General features: G+C 34.7%; 1 protein-coding gene and 1 long non-coding RNA gene across 2 annotated transcripts in view; one reads left to right on the top strand and one right to left on the bottom strand.

The window, feature by feature from the left end:
• Window positions 1-13767, top strand: part of LOC118188671 (carbonic anhydrase 2-like) — a 217222-nt gene that overhangs the window by 168109 nt on the left and 35346 nt on the right. The window contains exons 4-5 of the mRNA XM_085815726.1: window positions 3234-3385; window positions 4238-4330. Coding sequence (XP_085671852.1) covers window positions 3234-3385; window positions 4238-4330 — 245 coding nt within the window. The remainder of the gene's footprint in view (window positions 1-3233; window positions 3386-4237; window positions 4331-13767) is intronic.
• LOC146997745 (uncharacterized) overlaps window positions 1-13767 on the bottom strand; it is a 207223-nt gene that overhangs the window by 189458 nt on the left and 3998 nt on the right. The gene's annotated exons all lie outside the window — the stretch shown is intronic.

The following is a 13767-nucleotide window of genomic DNA, read 5'->3' as shown; positions in this document are numbered from 1 at the left end:
TACAGAATTGACTGTCTACTCTTAAAGAAATCCTTTCTTGTAAATGAACCCTTTCTTATCAAATAAGGCCACCAAGAAGGTCTTTACTCTAGATTTCTGAAATGGAACTTACTGTGGCCGTGATAAATCTTGTCCTACCCAAGAAAACGATCGCAGTATTTTTAGAGGATCATAAACAAAATAAAATCACAATTTGTTTGAAGAAAATAAAAATTTAAATTAAATCTGCCGTTTGAATCATTATGCTGACATACAGAAATTCCATTTCTTTTCTGCTTTGCAGTCAATATTTGAGAAACAAAAAAACGAAAACGAATTTTTTCTACTTCCTTCTCCCGCCCCCCCCCAAAAAAATATCTTTCTGACAATTTTTTAGGAACAATTTTCGAACATTTTCTATTTTATGTTCCGCTCAAGAAGGCGAATAGAGACTGTTTCGGGGTTTATATCAAATCTTCGTCGTCATCGCGAGGATAGCGCGTAGTAGATCTTGTTAATGCTTAATTCCATTATACCCTACAAAAGATTTCAGATGTTTATATTACTGTTTTTCTCTGCTTTAGAGTAAACAATTATTACCATTCTTTGCTCATCTTTCGAATATATGATAGTAATTGTTCATTTGATTAAAACAAAATATTATCTATATACAAAATTCATTTCATAAACAGACGATATTTTGATAAAAGAAAGTTGAGATGTCATAGTAATAAATGCTGTTAACGATCGTTTGGCAAGTGTGTTGGAATTCGTTGAAAGAAATTAATACCTAAAACTTTGCAGATGCATTGTATATGGTGTTGTAGACGTATCTGGTTGTAGCGGAAGTTTTCAGTAAAATAAAGTTCTTAATAAAGTTAGAAAAAAAGCATGAAAGGCTGTACCAGTTGTACAAGTACTAATCACAACTAAAATCTGATTTTCTGCCAATGTTTGGGCAGCTTTTCAAAGCCTTCGGCCCAGAAATTTGGTGGCCGCGAGTCCAAAAACAGATCAACCTCATTTTGGACGTCCTGTGCTGGATGGAAGATAGCACCAGCAAGATCAAGCTGTAGGTGTGAAAGAAAGTAGAAGTCCGAAGACGCGATGTCGGGGTTAAAACATACCATTCGAGTCCGTACAATAATGTCCGTACAAAAGTCCATCCAATGAATGCAGACACATATGGTCTTGCATTATCTTGACGGAACATTACCTTTTTGCGCCGAAACTCAAATCCACGTTTTTCCTTGATATCAACGTCAAGCTTTTTCCAGATACTCTTTATGAATAATACCAAGCAATCCCACCAGATACAAAGTATGATCTTTTTGTTAGCCAAATTGTGCTTTGCAACGCTGCTGACAGGCTCACCAGGCGCAGAACAAGCCCGTTTTCGGCCTGTGTTGTTGATGTCAGCCCACTTTTCACAGTCACAAATGATGATCCGGTCCAGAATTTTGTCCTTGCATTGATATTCGAGCAGATTAGTGCAGGCTGAAACAAGTCTGTCTTTATCTGGTTGAGTCAGTCCATGCTGCACTCAGCGATTGAACTTGGACGTCAAGTTTATGCATAGCGCGATTGATGGACATGGCACTGTGGTGTTGTTGGCCGTGATCGTATAAAAGTAACGATACTAATCAAGTAAGAGTAACGATACTAATCAACTAAGAGTATCAAATGCGAATTAATTCCGCGCAAATAGTTAAACTAAAATTTAGTGGTTAGTACATTGCATGATCTTTAATAATAAGAATAAAATGACTTACCCAATAAGGCATGCATGAGTCAGTAGTTCTCTTTCAAATATACATTTATTAAATCACAAAACAAACTTTTCTTGATTAGCCTAGAATTATATACGTTACAAAAAAACAACATTCATGAATGCCTTTCAGCATGTCCTACTCGTTAGTCCTATGGGACTCTCACAGCGTTCATTTTCTTACTGTATACTGTAATTCCTAATCCTAAAGCATCGATGACACACTACTTATCAGCATCTTGCAAGAAGCTTAATTAATAGGCGGTACACTTATTCGCGAGAGAAGAGAGAAGATTTCTTGTAGATGTGCTTGAATTTGGCACACATGGTCGTCACTTCGAAAAATCCAGTTATCAGGATTATACACGTTGAATCACAGCACAGGAAAATTTTACCTCGCAGCATAACCAGTAAAGTTTACCTGAGTTCTTATATTAATTTATGCAGCTTTCTTAGTACAAGAACAGAAAAAAAAAAGACAAATCCAGTCCTTCCAGTTTTTATCCACTGCGACGCACGTGGTAGGGCACGATAACGATTCAAGAATCGATAATGCCACCGTGTTCACTGTGAGAATTCTGTGTTCTCACAGGCACTAATGTCTAACTATTTAGCAAGCTCTCAAATGGTTGAATATTTATCTTCTCCCAAAGGTTCTCGCAGATGGGTCTCATCATCATCAGTAGGCCGGCCAAAGCGCTTTGCTTCTTGAATGTCATAGTCCTTGTTTTTGAACTTCCGGCACTAAACCTTCACAGTGTCATATTATACAACATTAGTACCTAAAGCCGTACACATGATTTGGTGACATCTGGATTCATTTTTGCAACAGAACTGGAAGTAAGTGATAGTTCTAATCTGGTAGCGTGATAGCTCTATTTGAGACACCTTGAACTTAATGATAATGATATTTTTTTATAAATTTCACAACATATTGTTCTAAAGGATGTCTCTTTCTTTCAAATGCTAAAAATCATTTGACAAAATGTGATTGAATATGCCATCGTAAACTGTTTGCGCAGAGGATATTTGTGGTGGGAGGAATCTTTCGTTAAATTCCGATATTTTATTTATTATGCCAAAGATATAAATTAATATCCCTTGCAAAATATTATTAAAAGAAAAACAGATAACGTTACTTTTAAATAACATATTTTGTTATTCTGATAAGAAATTTATTTTTATAATATGAAAACAGATGAATCATTTTGTTCTCATCGACTGGCAACAACGTCTGATCATGATTTATAGCTGACAAAATGTGAGAACAAGAATCGTCTTACTAGTCGAAACTACACCTCTACGGTAGATTGGTAAAATAGCCTTTTAATGTTTCACTCTTTATACTAATATGTATCTGGTAGAATTTTGGTCAGCAAATATGTTTTCTCTTTTTTAAATAACAGTTATATTGAGGCATCTTAAAATGGATTATTTTCTTCCAAGTCGGTGATTTTTTGTATTAAATAATTCTTATCTCTTTCAGTTCAAATAACTCCGGGAATCAAAGATGAAATATACTTCACGAAAGGTGGATTAGACGACAAGTACAAATTTCTACAACTTCATTTTCATTGGGGCTCTGACAGCAAGCAGGGATCAGAACACACTATTGATGGCGAGCGCTTTCCCATGGAGGTAAGAATAAATCGCTCATTGGGGTAAGTCCAGTGCTACTTGGATCACTAGGATACTACACGAACATGACAAAGATTAGTATATACCCCGGATCGGTAGTCCTTTCGAAGACTTGTAATGTTACGCCTGATGTTAATAGTATATTTTTTTAAGGTTTGGTTTGCTTAATTAATACAAGATAAAATAATAAATCAGTATTTAATTTAAATAATGAAAAATAGTGAAAACATAAAGCGCTAAAAATAAACTTTGCGTTAACTTCCATATGTCTTGGGGAATCTAGGCACCTTCTCTTGTTCATTTTTAGCCTTTTCTTTTTTCTAGATACTCCTTGAGACCCACACCGAAAATTAATCCTAAATCCCTTAAAAACTAGTAGACATAAAATTCTTACAACTTGCAACGAAATAGCATTCAGAAATGATGCTAATAAAACCGTGGAGCTGAATTCCACGTATGAAGTATTACAACTATATTACTGCATTGGCCAGATTTGAAACACAAACGAAAGAGAACACAAGTAATTAATATGTAATTCGTTTAAAATTTTCTCCCCAAGCAATCTCTGCATGGAATTTAGCGCTGGGAATTAAATAATTATAAACGATAAATGCAATAGAACAAAACTTCGGGACGGATGTACGCGCGTAAACACAGTTTAGTTCGGGACCTAAAATAGCGAAAGTTAAGGCGGGAAAACTGTTGTGTTTTGTATATGTGTGTACTTGTTTTCCAGGCTTGTATTTGGCATTCTACTCATATACCCGCTACAATAAAACTAAAGGCAAATTAACTTAACATTGTTCTTTTTTTGCAATGATATTATAATTGTTGTGCATGTAAATCTTCCAGATGCACTTGGTTCACATGAATATGAATTATAAAACAATGGAACGGGCGCAACGCAAAGAAGATGGACTTGCTGTGCTTGCAGTTCTGTTTGAAGTAAGTAACCACTTTTTAATTTACATCTTTTATTTTTAGTAATATTTTCTTACAATTCTATCCCGATTTAAGATTCTACATTTAACTTGCAGATCCGTATTTTTTTAAATCATACTTTTCATCAAATGACAGGTGTATTTCGAAATACATATTACTAGCGGAGTTATAATGTGTGCATTACAGTGAATGCTAGAATACACAGTTTTCCTTTAACAATTATGTACGTTACAGAAAAAAAAATTTCAAAAGTAAACCCTACAAAAAGATGATATTCTGTATGTCCAAAATGCCAACAGTTATTTCACCAGTGAGGTATTTATTTCGAAGTTACAGGAGCTTTTATTAACTAAAAATGGATTCTGCATGGGTGTCAAATTATCAGTTATGTATATTGTAGCTCTCAAAGTATGCTTGCAATACTTTCTGGGATTATGAAAACACACAACGCATCTACAACAGATTAGTTACTAAAGTAACTGTAAGTTATTTAACAAATTGGAACAAATCTATCAGATGATAATTGAGAACATTTATTATTATGATACCTTAACTCGCTTTTTTTAAATATCCTCTGCTTAGAGACAGAATGTATTATGCAGTTAATTGTTTGCTTTGATGCAGTGAAAATCGGCTGTCATGAATCAAGATGAACAACGAATAGTAATGAAGTCTGCTATAATGCCGGCGAAACAGCAGGAGAGATATTTGAAATATTGGTATAAAACATGCGGGGATCAAGTATTAACACGATGCAATATTCTTCTTTTGGTACGGAAACATTTCTTGGTTTGGTTTATTTAATTATGGCAAAGCACACTAGGGTTATCTGCATAAGGGGAAGGATGCGTTCGTGGAGGACTTTCTAAGGGGAACTGGCTCGTATACACGTTTCACATGGGGAAAACCACAAAAATGCCCATGCCGTCAGTCCATTCGCGGGATTCGAACCTCGGACCGAACTACCAGTGTTCAGGGACTTTACCGCTTGGCCGCTGGTGCACCTTAAAATTTTCTTGATAGGCGCGATAATGATAATGAATCCAGTAATCACCCTTCAGCGTATTAGAGCACAGAGGAAAAAAAATGACGGTATGAAGGTTGATCAGCTCAGCATTAGTAAAAATATTGTTCACCGAAATGTTGTGGAAAATCTTAAATTTTTTTTCATTTGCTCCTCCCGAGTTGACTGCAGAACAGAATGAACAGATTCCACGAAATGCCAGTATCCGCCAGTAATATTCCATATTAATCCTGCTCTTTTCAAATAAATTTTGACTGGAGATGAAACTTGAAGCCTTATTTATGACCCTGAAACAAACCGGCAATCATTCGTTTTAGTTGTAAAACGTTTGCTCATGCTACAGAAATTTTAGTTTCAAAAATCTCGAATAAAGACCATTTCGATGACTTTTTTTGATTGGAAAGCAATAATACAGAGGAAACGTTTTCCTGTGTGACAAAAAGTGAAGGACATGCTTCTGAAGAGAATTCAACTCTTCAGAATGTCTATAATGGACATGCTTCTGAAGAGAATTCAACGAGTTAGTCTTGAGAATTCTGACTAAGACCCCTATCCCCATTTACGAGATTGGCACCTGCAGTTTACTTTCTCTTTCCTAAAGTGGCATCTCACCACAAAAAAGTTACTCTAACACATTGAAGAGATCCAGAAAATCATAACCATAGATTTAAAACCGTATTCCAAAAGATGAGTTCCACGAAACTATCAAGCAACTTTATGAATGTGCAAAGCGTCTACAGACATAATAGGATCATATTTTAAGGCTAAAAAGTTAAAATGTTGCTTACTTCAGCTTTCAGTTTTTTACAAACTTAATTGTAGAATTCTGTAGATACACCATATATACGAAGATTCAAGAATTTCTACGCACGTAATTCTTATCAATCCAGTTATTCTCTGCTCATCTGGGCATCGCTTTTAGTATTATTTTAAATGTTTTGATTTTTTTTAAATCTCATATGTAAACTTGACTTGAATCTTATATGTGCTATGACTTCCTTGTGCGGCCTATTAAACTGTACACATTTTTTGCTGCATTTCATTTAAACTTATTTTTTTGAATTATTCTAATTTAATTAACCGATTCCTTAAGGCAAGCTGAAAATGACATCAACACTGCAAATTTTGAAACTAAATAATCCAGTCAAATTTTTCCGTACGGGAGTCAATCACATTTTTATTTTTTCATAACAAACATAAAACTTTCTCAAATATAAGTATAGGAACTAGGAAACCGCATTAAAAGCTAGATTTCATAATTTGCCCAAATTATTTTTTTTAAATTGACACTTCCAAAACAAATATTTTCGTTTATTTAAAAAGCTTCTGTTGTTGCTCTTGTGATTAATCGGTCTTTGCCTAAAATCAGATCAAGCCACGAAATTCTTCATAGCAAAGAGTTAAGATTCCGCTAGTCGTTCGCAAGGGACTTGGACAACATACAAGTAATAGTATGGCTTTCTCAGTTTTTTTTTTTTTTAAGCAATTTTGAAGAAGAGCACTCCGGGGAACGGGTCCTAGAATCTCTTACCCCTCTTTCCTTAACATCAACTTCTCGAGATGACTTTCGACTCGCCGCATATTTGAGTGTCCCCATGTCACACAGACACTATACAAGCATCCATGCTTCTAATACTGGGACCTATCCCCGAGTAGCTCATCAAAGTCGTAACGACGTTGCAAACTCGTAGCGGATGTCGTTGCAAAAACGTTGCAATATGTCGTCTTTAAGACGCCCAGATGTCCGCGAAACTCCACTTGTTTAGCCACCGTTGCAAAGACGTCTTTATTACGTCTTTGCAGATGAGGTTTTTGCCGCATAGACGTCGTTATTGCGTCTTTCGCAGGTGATATTTTAGTTGTGAAAGCATAGTTGTGCAAACATTTAGGCGTCCTAACAACGCCTAAATGTTTGCAAAATTCCACCTTTTTGCAACAGTTGTAAAAATGTCGTTATTATGTCCTTATGTTACATATTGATTTATTCAGAAAAATAAGTTTAATAATTAATGTATTTTTCTTCTTTTTAAAATTTGTATTTTTTTAAATTTAAAAATTTTATCATTTCCTGAAAACCAGAAGATAATATAATTTTTTCTCTTTAGACTAAATACGCATAATTAATAATAGCTTTAATTATTTTCAGTACTTTAAACTATAGTTTTTAAATTTCTCTTTAGACTAAATATGCACAATTAATAATAGCCTTAATTATTTTCAGTGCTTTAAACTATATTTTTTAAAGAACTTAAATTCTACGTAACGATTATTTAAGATTTCATCATTTTTTCCACTTAAGTGAGAGTAATTATGAAAGGGGTTATTTTAAATATGTAACATTAATAGTAGGTTTTAAGTAAATAAAACTCAATCAGACATAAATAAAAGTAAAGATATATATGCGGGTTGTTGTTGTCGTTACTAATCTCCATGTCTAGGAATATACTATATGAGGTCCACGAGTCCATTCACCTTCAGAAAATCGAAAACAAGCTTAAGACACTTGTAAAGGTCCTCAAGAGACAACTCAGGATAGGCACTAAGGCATATGTGCCGGTGATGCCGGTGCATTTTGACATTTATAACAAATTGGGTGCACCTTGAGACCTCTCTCAAAAGTAAGTCCTTTCAGGTGTTCATTGAAGAATCGGGAGAAAATGTTGTCTGAACACATCTATCGCAATCAATAGCAAGAGATCTTCCAGGACAATCAGCTTGATACCAGGGATGATTCGGGGGAACGAGCCTAATTTGCCTGTCTGCATGTCTTCTAATGTAATACAGTTCAAGATATGTCAATGAATTGGTAACTGGTACTGGTTCTTCAGAACCCTCCTTCGCCAGAATGTCTGCCATTTCATTCCCCCATATCAACATGGGAAGGAATCCACTGAAGGTACACTTCACAGAGTGACGAGACCTGCTTAAGCTTGCTAAGAATTGAAATTCCGGCCCTATCACCAATTCTTCGCCAGTTTGAAAGATATTGGATGGCGCTACGACTGTCAGACAAAAACTATACTGCTTTAAGATCTGTAAAGGACGGAACAGCGTTTAGTCCCTCTTCGATGGCTATAAGCTCACTCTTAAAAACCGAACTGAAGTCAGAATTTCTTTTCTTTATTTTAACAATATTTCCGTTTGACAACTCCACTACCGGAACGAGAGTCCTCGCTTTTACTCCCATCAGTATAAATAAGGGTAGCTTCGGAGGGAATTGCGTGTACAGTTTCTAACGCAGATTGTCGTAACAGAGCCGGAATATAATTTTTCTTGGAAACTCGAGACAAAAATTCCGTATGAAACTCGACTCTAGGGAGTCCCTCAGACAGAGCTAAACATTGTTTCAAGGAATGCTGCTCAATATTACGGTCAATTATACCAGCATACTCAATTTGACTAAGTGGGCTATTTTTCTTAAGTCTTTGGTTATTACTCCAGTGCTGCAGGAATTCTGAAGGTCTATTTTGGGAGCCATAACTAAAAAATTTATTATAATATTTTGCAAGGCCAGCATTTCTTCTTAGGCTAAGGGGTTGAAGGTCTGTTTCATACAACGCATTTTTATTCGGGCAACTGATGCGTAAGCCAGTTATAATACGAGAAGCACTAAGTTGGACCCTTTCCAATTTCTAGAGGTTGGTAGAAGAGGCACAACAGTAAACGCGGAAACCGTATTCCAAAATAGGTCGTATGATAGCTGAATAAGTAGTTCTCAAAGTGCAAGCATCGGCTTCCCAATCACGTCCCGAGATTTACTTTAAAATGTTTAGTCGTTTTCTGTCCCTAAAAACCAGTGCATCCGCATGTTTGTTACTAGTGATCTCTGGATCGAGAAAGAAGTCCAAATATTTGGAATGTTTGTCACACACAAGAGGCAAGTTATTCATAAAAACTTTTGGATGATAATTATAAAACTTCTTATTGGTGGTAAAAACTAACAACAGATTTAGTTGGATTAAAACTCAATTTGTGGTCTTTCAAGAATTTCCACACTTTTGCAAGGATAAGATTTATATTGGTCTCAGTTGAACTCACATCTGGGCCAGAGCTCCAAAGGGCGATATCATCCACAAATAACCTAACCTCACATCTCCTTCATATAATCTTCTCAATTCCAGCCAAACACAGACAGAAAAGAATTGGGCTCAACACAGAACCCTGGGGAACGCCTTGGCTCAATTTAAAGGTGTTTGACATAGTGGAATTAAGCTTTACTTTTATCAGTCTATTTCTCAAGAAATCTGCGATCCAGGTCAAGGCTTTAACCCTGATGCCAAAGTCGTCTTAGAGTTTAATAATTAGTTTATGTTTCCAGACACGGTCACTTGCCTTTGATAAATCTAGAAAAGCAGCCACAGTATGATTGGTAGGCCGCTTGTTTTGGGCATCTCTAATCTTCTGGCTGAGATAAACCCATTGATTAATGGCGCTATGACATCTTCTGAAACCGTATTGTTCTTTTGGTAGGAGGTCATGGGTATCCAGGTGGAAGAGCAATCACCCCATAATCATTTTTTCCATGACTTTGCATGCATTGTTGGTTAGGGCAATAGGTCTGAAGCTCCCAGGAGATCCATCGGTTTCGCCAGGTTTCTCAACAGGTATGATTGTGGCTCTTTTCCACTCGCCACTTAGGAAGGCGTCCAAGACCCCAAGATTGATTCACTATATTCAGAAATTTCTTTCTTGCATGAATGCCAAGATGCCCAATCCATGGATGCCATCAGGTCCAGGAGTTTTGGTCAAGTAAAGATCCTCGAGTGCCGTCTCCAATTCTTGCATGGAGAAGGATTTAAAGAAAAGGGGATTGCCCGAGGTAGCACTACGACATCCATGTGCAAGATGTCTACACCTTTTTGCCACTTTCTTATCAGCCTCTGTAAAGGTCAGCTCACTTATCTTCTGGTTATGTGCTCCGAGGAGATCAGCCGCAGCTTTGTTGTCTATAGGGATGTTGCCATCCGTATCTAAAATAATATTACATCTCTTTAACTGAGGTTGTTTACTGCTAATATTTTTTATCACTTTCCCCAGTTTCGTGTCAGATGATCTAGCATCAAGTCCCTCACATGTATCTATCCACTTTTTCCTCTTGAGCAGCACATAGATTCCGTTTTTTTTCTGCATTGACTTTGCTCATCTCTTTCCTGTTTTGCTCTGTATTATTGTTTTATAATTCGAGTCGCAGGTTCTCTCTCTTCCGAACGAATAATGAGTAAGTAGGGATTAAAGAGCTTTACCTTCCTCTAGGTACAGTTCTTTCAGCTGCCTTGAAGAGCATGTGCTTGAAAGTAATCCAGTTAGTATCAAGGTCACTTGAGTGAATACTAGGTTCAGCCAGTGTGTCAACGAGATCACCAAAAGCCTTCCAGTCTGCCTTAACAAAATTCCAATGTTTTTTTACGATTGAGGAAAGTACACTGTTTCTTCTTCATGTCAATTAAAATTGGAGAATGGTCACTCCCAATGTTCTTCATAGCTGTCCAGGTGCAAATTGGAAAGATAGTGGGACTACTATGGACAAATCAAGGGCTTCAGACCTGTTTTAGCTGTATGAAGAGTATATTGGAGTACCATCATTAAGGATCATGAAACCCGAGGAAGATCAATTCCTCTCTGATTCTGGGAAGAACATCCCCACGCTGGACGCATATATGTGGGTAAAAAAATAACGTTTCTGATAACAGCATTATCACATTTATTTCTGTTAAATCTCAGAGACATTAAAAATTGCCCCTGTCATGATAAATTAGAACGCGGTTCTTAAGGTAACTTAATCAATATTTTACCTGTACTCAAGTATAAATTTATTCGCTTTTTATAGCAAAAAATATAACCATTAACTTCTATATCTCCAAGATATACAAATGAAAGACTGTATAAAGCAGTTAATAAATGTGATCAAAAATATTTCATACAAAATCATACCTAAATCTAATACCAAAAAACACTTCCCGTATTCATATCTAAAATGAAATAATAACCTAACAAACAACATACATGACAGCACTATTTAAGAAAAAAACATGTACTAGTAGTGTTTGAAAATATAAATATCAGAAGGAAGGTAACAGAACTAAAATTTCCAATAAAAAATTATTTGTGTTTTTTAAATAGTAAGCAATTAAAAGTGTAATAATTATGGATTGCAGTATTTACTAATAATACTGATGTTTCTTAACACCATTTTCTTTCGATCATATGTTAATGTATTTACTTATTTTTAGTTTCTACATTTTAGAATAGTGGTAGATTACAATGATTATTTCATGCACTTCTTGTAATCAATAACTTTCCTTTTGTTACTGTACAGAAATAATTTAAATAATATAGTATACGACAGTAAGCTAAGTACGTTAAATTAGCACACGATAAAACTTTTTGTTTCTATTTATTATGAATTTCTTTGTTATCACAAGCACATAAAATGTAAGCGAAGAAAATAGAATATACTTAAATTTAACAAAAATTAAAACTTAATTTATAACATTCATTTATTGAGATAAACTAATAAACATACATAACGGCAATATTTAAAAAACGCGAATTACACAGTGTTTGGAAGAATAGATATCAAACGAAAAGTAATAAAATTGCAATTTGAAATCAATTAAAAATATTTAGTGTTTTTTAACATTACACAATTAAATATCATATAATTATAGATTACAATATTTTATAGAAATGCTAATGTTTCTTTGACACTATTTTTTTTCGATTATACATTTCATACACTGTTTAAAATTATTAACCTTTTTTGCCTACTATACAACAGAGTATAGAATGTGCATTATTATTAATTTTAATGTATTGCTTCTTGCTGTTACATATATCTAATTCTTCTTCAGCAATCATATTAAGTACTAGTACCAGTCCAATAATTTCTTTGTATTTTGAAAATAATGAACATACCATAACAGCTTGAATTGTTGTTGCTTCTGCACTGATTGTATTTGCAGCAAAACCAGAAAGTTTCTTACCGTTGTATATTGGTTTTGGTTTTATATGAATTAATTCTGAGAACAAACTTTTCAATATGAACACAATAACCCATTACTGTACATGATATACGATACAGCACTTAGGACATTATAACCGAGGCACAAACCACTATAACTTTTTATTCACCCGCAACACATAAAACACCAAAACAGAAAACTATTTCACGAACACTAGATTCACCATTAGCATTGTAGCTCGTTGCATTCAATATTTTTTAAATGGTGTATCCAAAATTTGGATGTCTTCTTGTAGAGCACATATTCACAAACAAAATAAGCAAAAATTCCACATTCTCACGATGATTTTTCCTCAATTCAGAAGCTTCCAAACAGGAGCTCACAGCAATGCAAATTCACTCGCTGAAAGCAGTTGAAGTAAGTAGATAGGGACAGAACAATAAGAAGATTCACAATGCGTTCTTTGATTGACAGTGCATTACATTTACTTTTAATATAAGCAATATTATTTATATCAGTCATTGCTTGATTCAATTTCACACATGAAGTCAGTCTTTTCAAATGCCTTACAGATGGCACCTTTACCAAATTACTTGAAAGAACTCCTGGAATCTTTCTGTTCCGTTTACCGCTGTTCGCCACTTAGCTTTCAAATAACTGCGCAGTTAAATTCTTCGAACTTCGAATTTAGCAGCTAGCCAAAGCGCGCAAAACCTCGAGACGTTCATTTATATAAGCATCCAATAAAGTAAATAATGTACATCGAATGTCACCGGTTGAACAGCAATGTACAGTTTTTCTAATTTTTATGCCAACATTTATTAGTAATTTATCAAATCCATTAATTTTGTTGTTTTCCATGAAAAGTGTTAATATTTCTTTCTCTTTTTCCATTAATGTTTCCTTTCTGCTTCTCCTGACTGTCGGTGAGTTTTCCATCATATATATTGGACAGCCGTTAAATATGCATGGATATGCATCGTCTTTTAACATTGGACGTTTTCTCGGAATTCTTAAAATCGCCCCATTTTTATCCGTGAACAGATCTTCATGCATTATCATATCTTCGCGAAAATTGTACTTTTTGCACTGTATGCGGTAAAATGTTGCATATTATGTCACCATATTAATTCAAATAAATTCATTCTTACTTCAAAAATAATAAACAAAATCATATTTCAGTAGTGAAGTAATTGCTAACATGTGATTTGCATTGATTTCGGAAACATGATCTTTTAAAATATATAATATGCATAACTTAATAATTTACTTTATAGTTTCATTTTTCAATATTTTGCTATAATATTTATAAAAAAATATTTTAAGTATTAATTATTTTAACAAAATTTTAAACAATAATTTAGCACGCATTTTAGTACTAATTACGAGCTACTTCTGCATAATTATTTATGTAATCACTAGCAGTTTCGCTGACAGCCTTCGTCTGGCTTTTA

Source organism: Stegodyphus dumicola, chromosome 4, assembly GCF_044657685.1.
Source record: "Stegodyphus dumicola isolate Sdum_Otavi_A_Nest chromosome 4, ASM4465768v1".
Taxonomy (NCBI): Eukaryota; Metazoa; Arthropoda; class Arachnida; order Araneae; family Eresidae; genus Stegodyphus; species Stegodyphus dumicola.
Note: the sequence above shows the minus strand (reverse complement) of the source record. Positions and strands in the feature narration are given on the sequence as shown.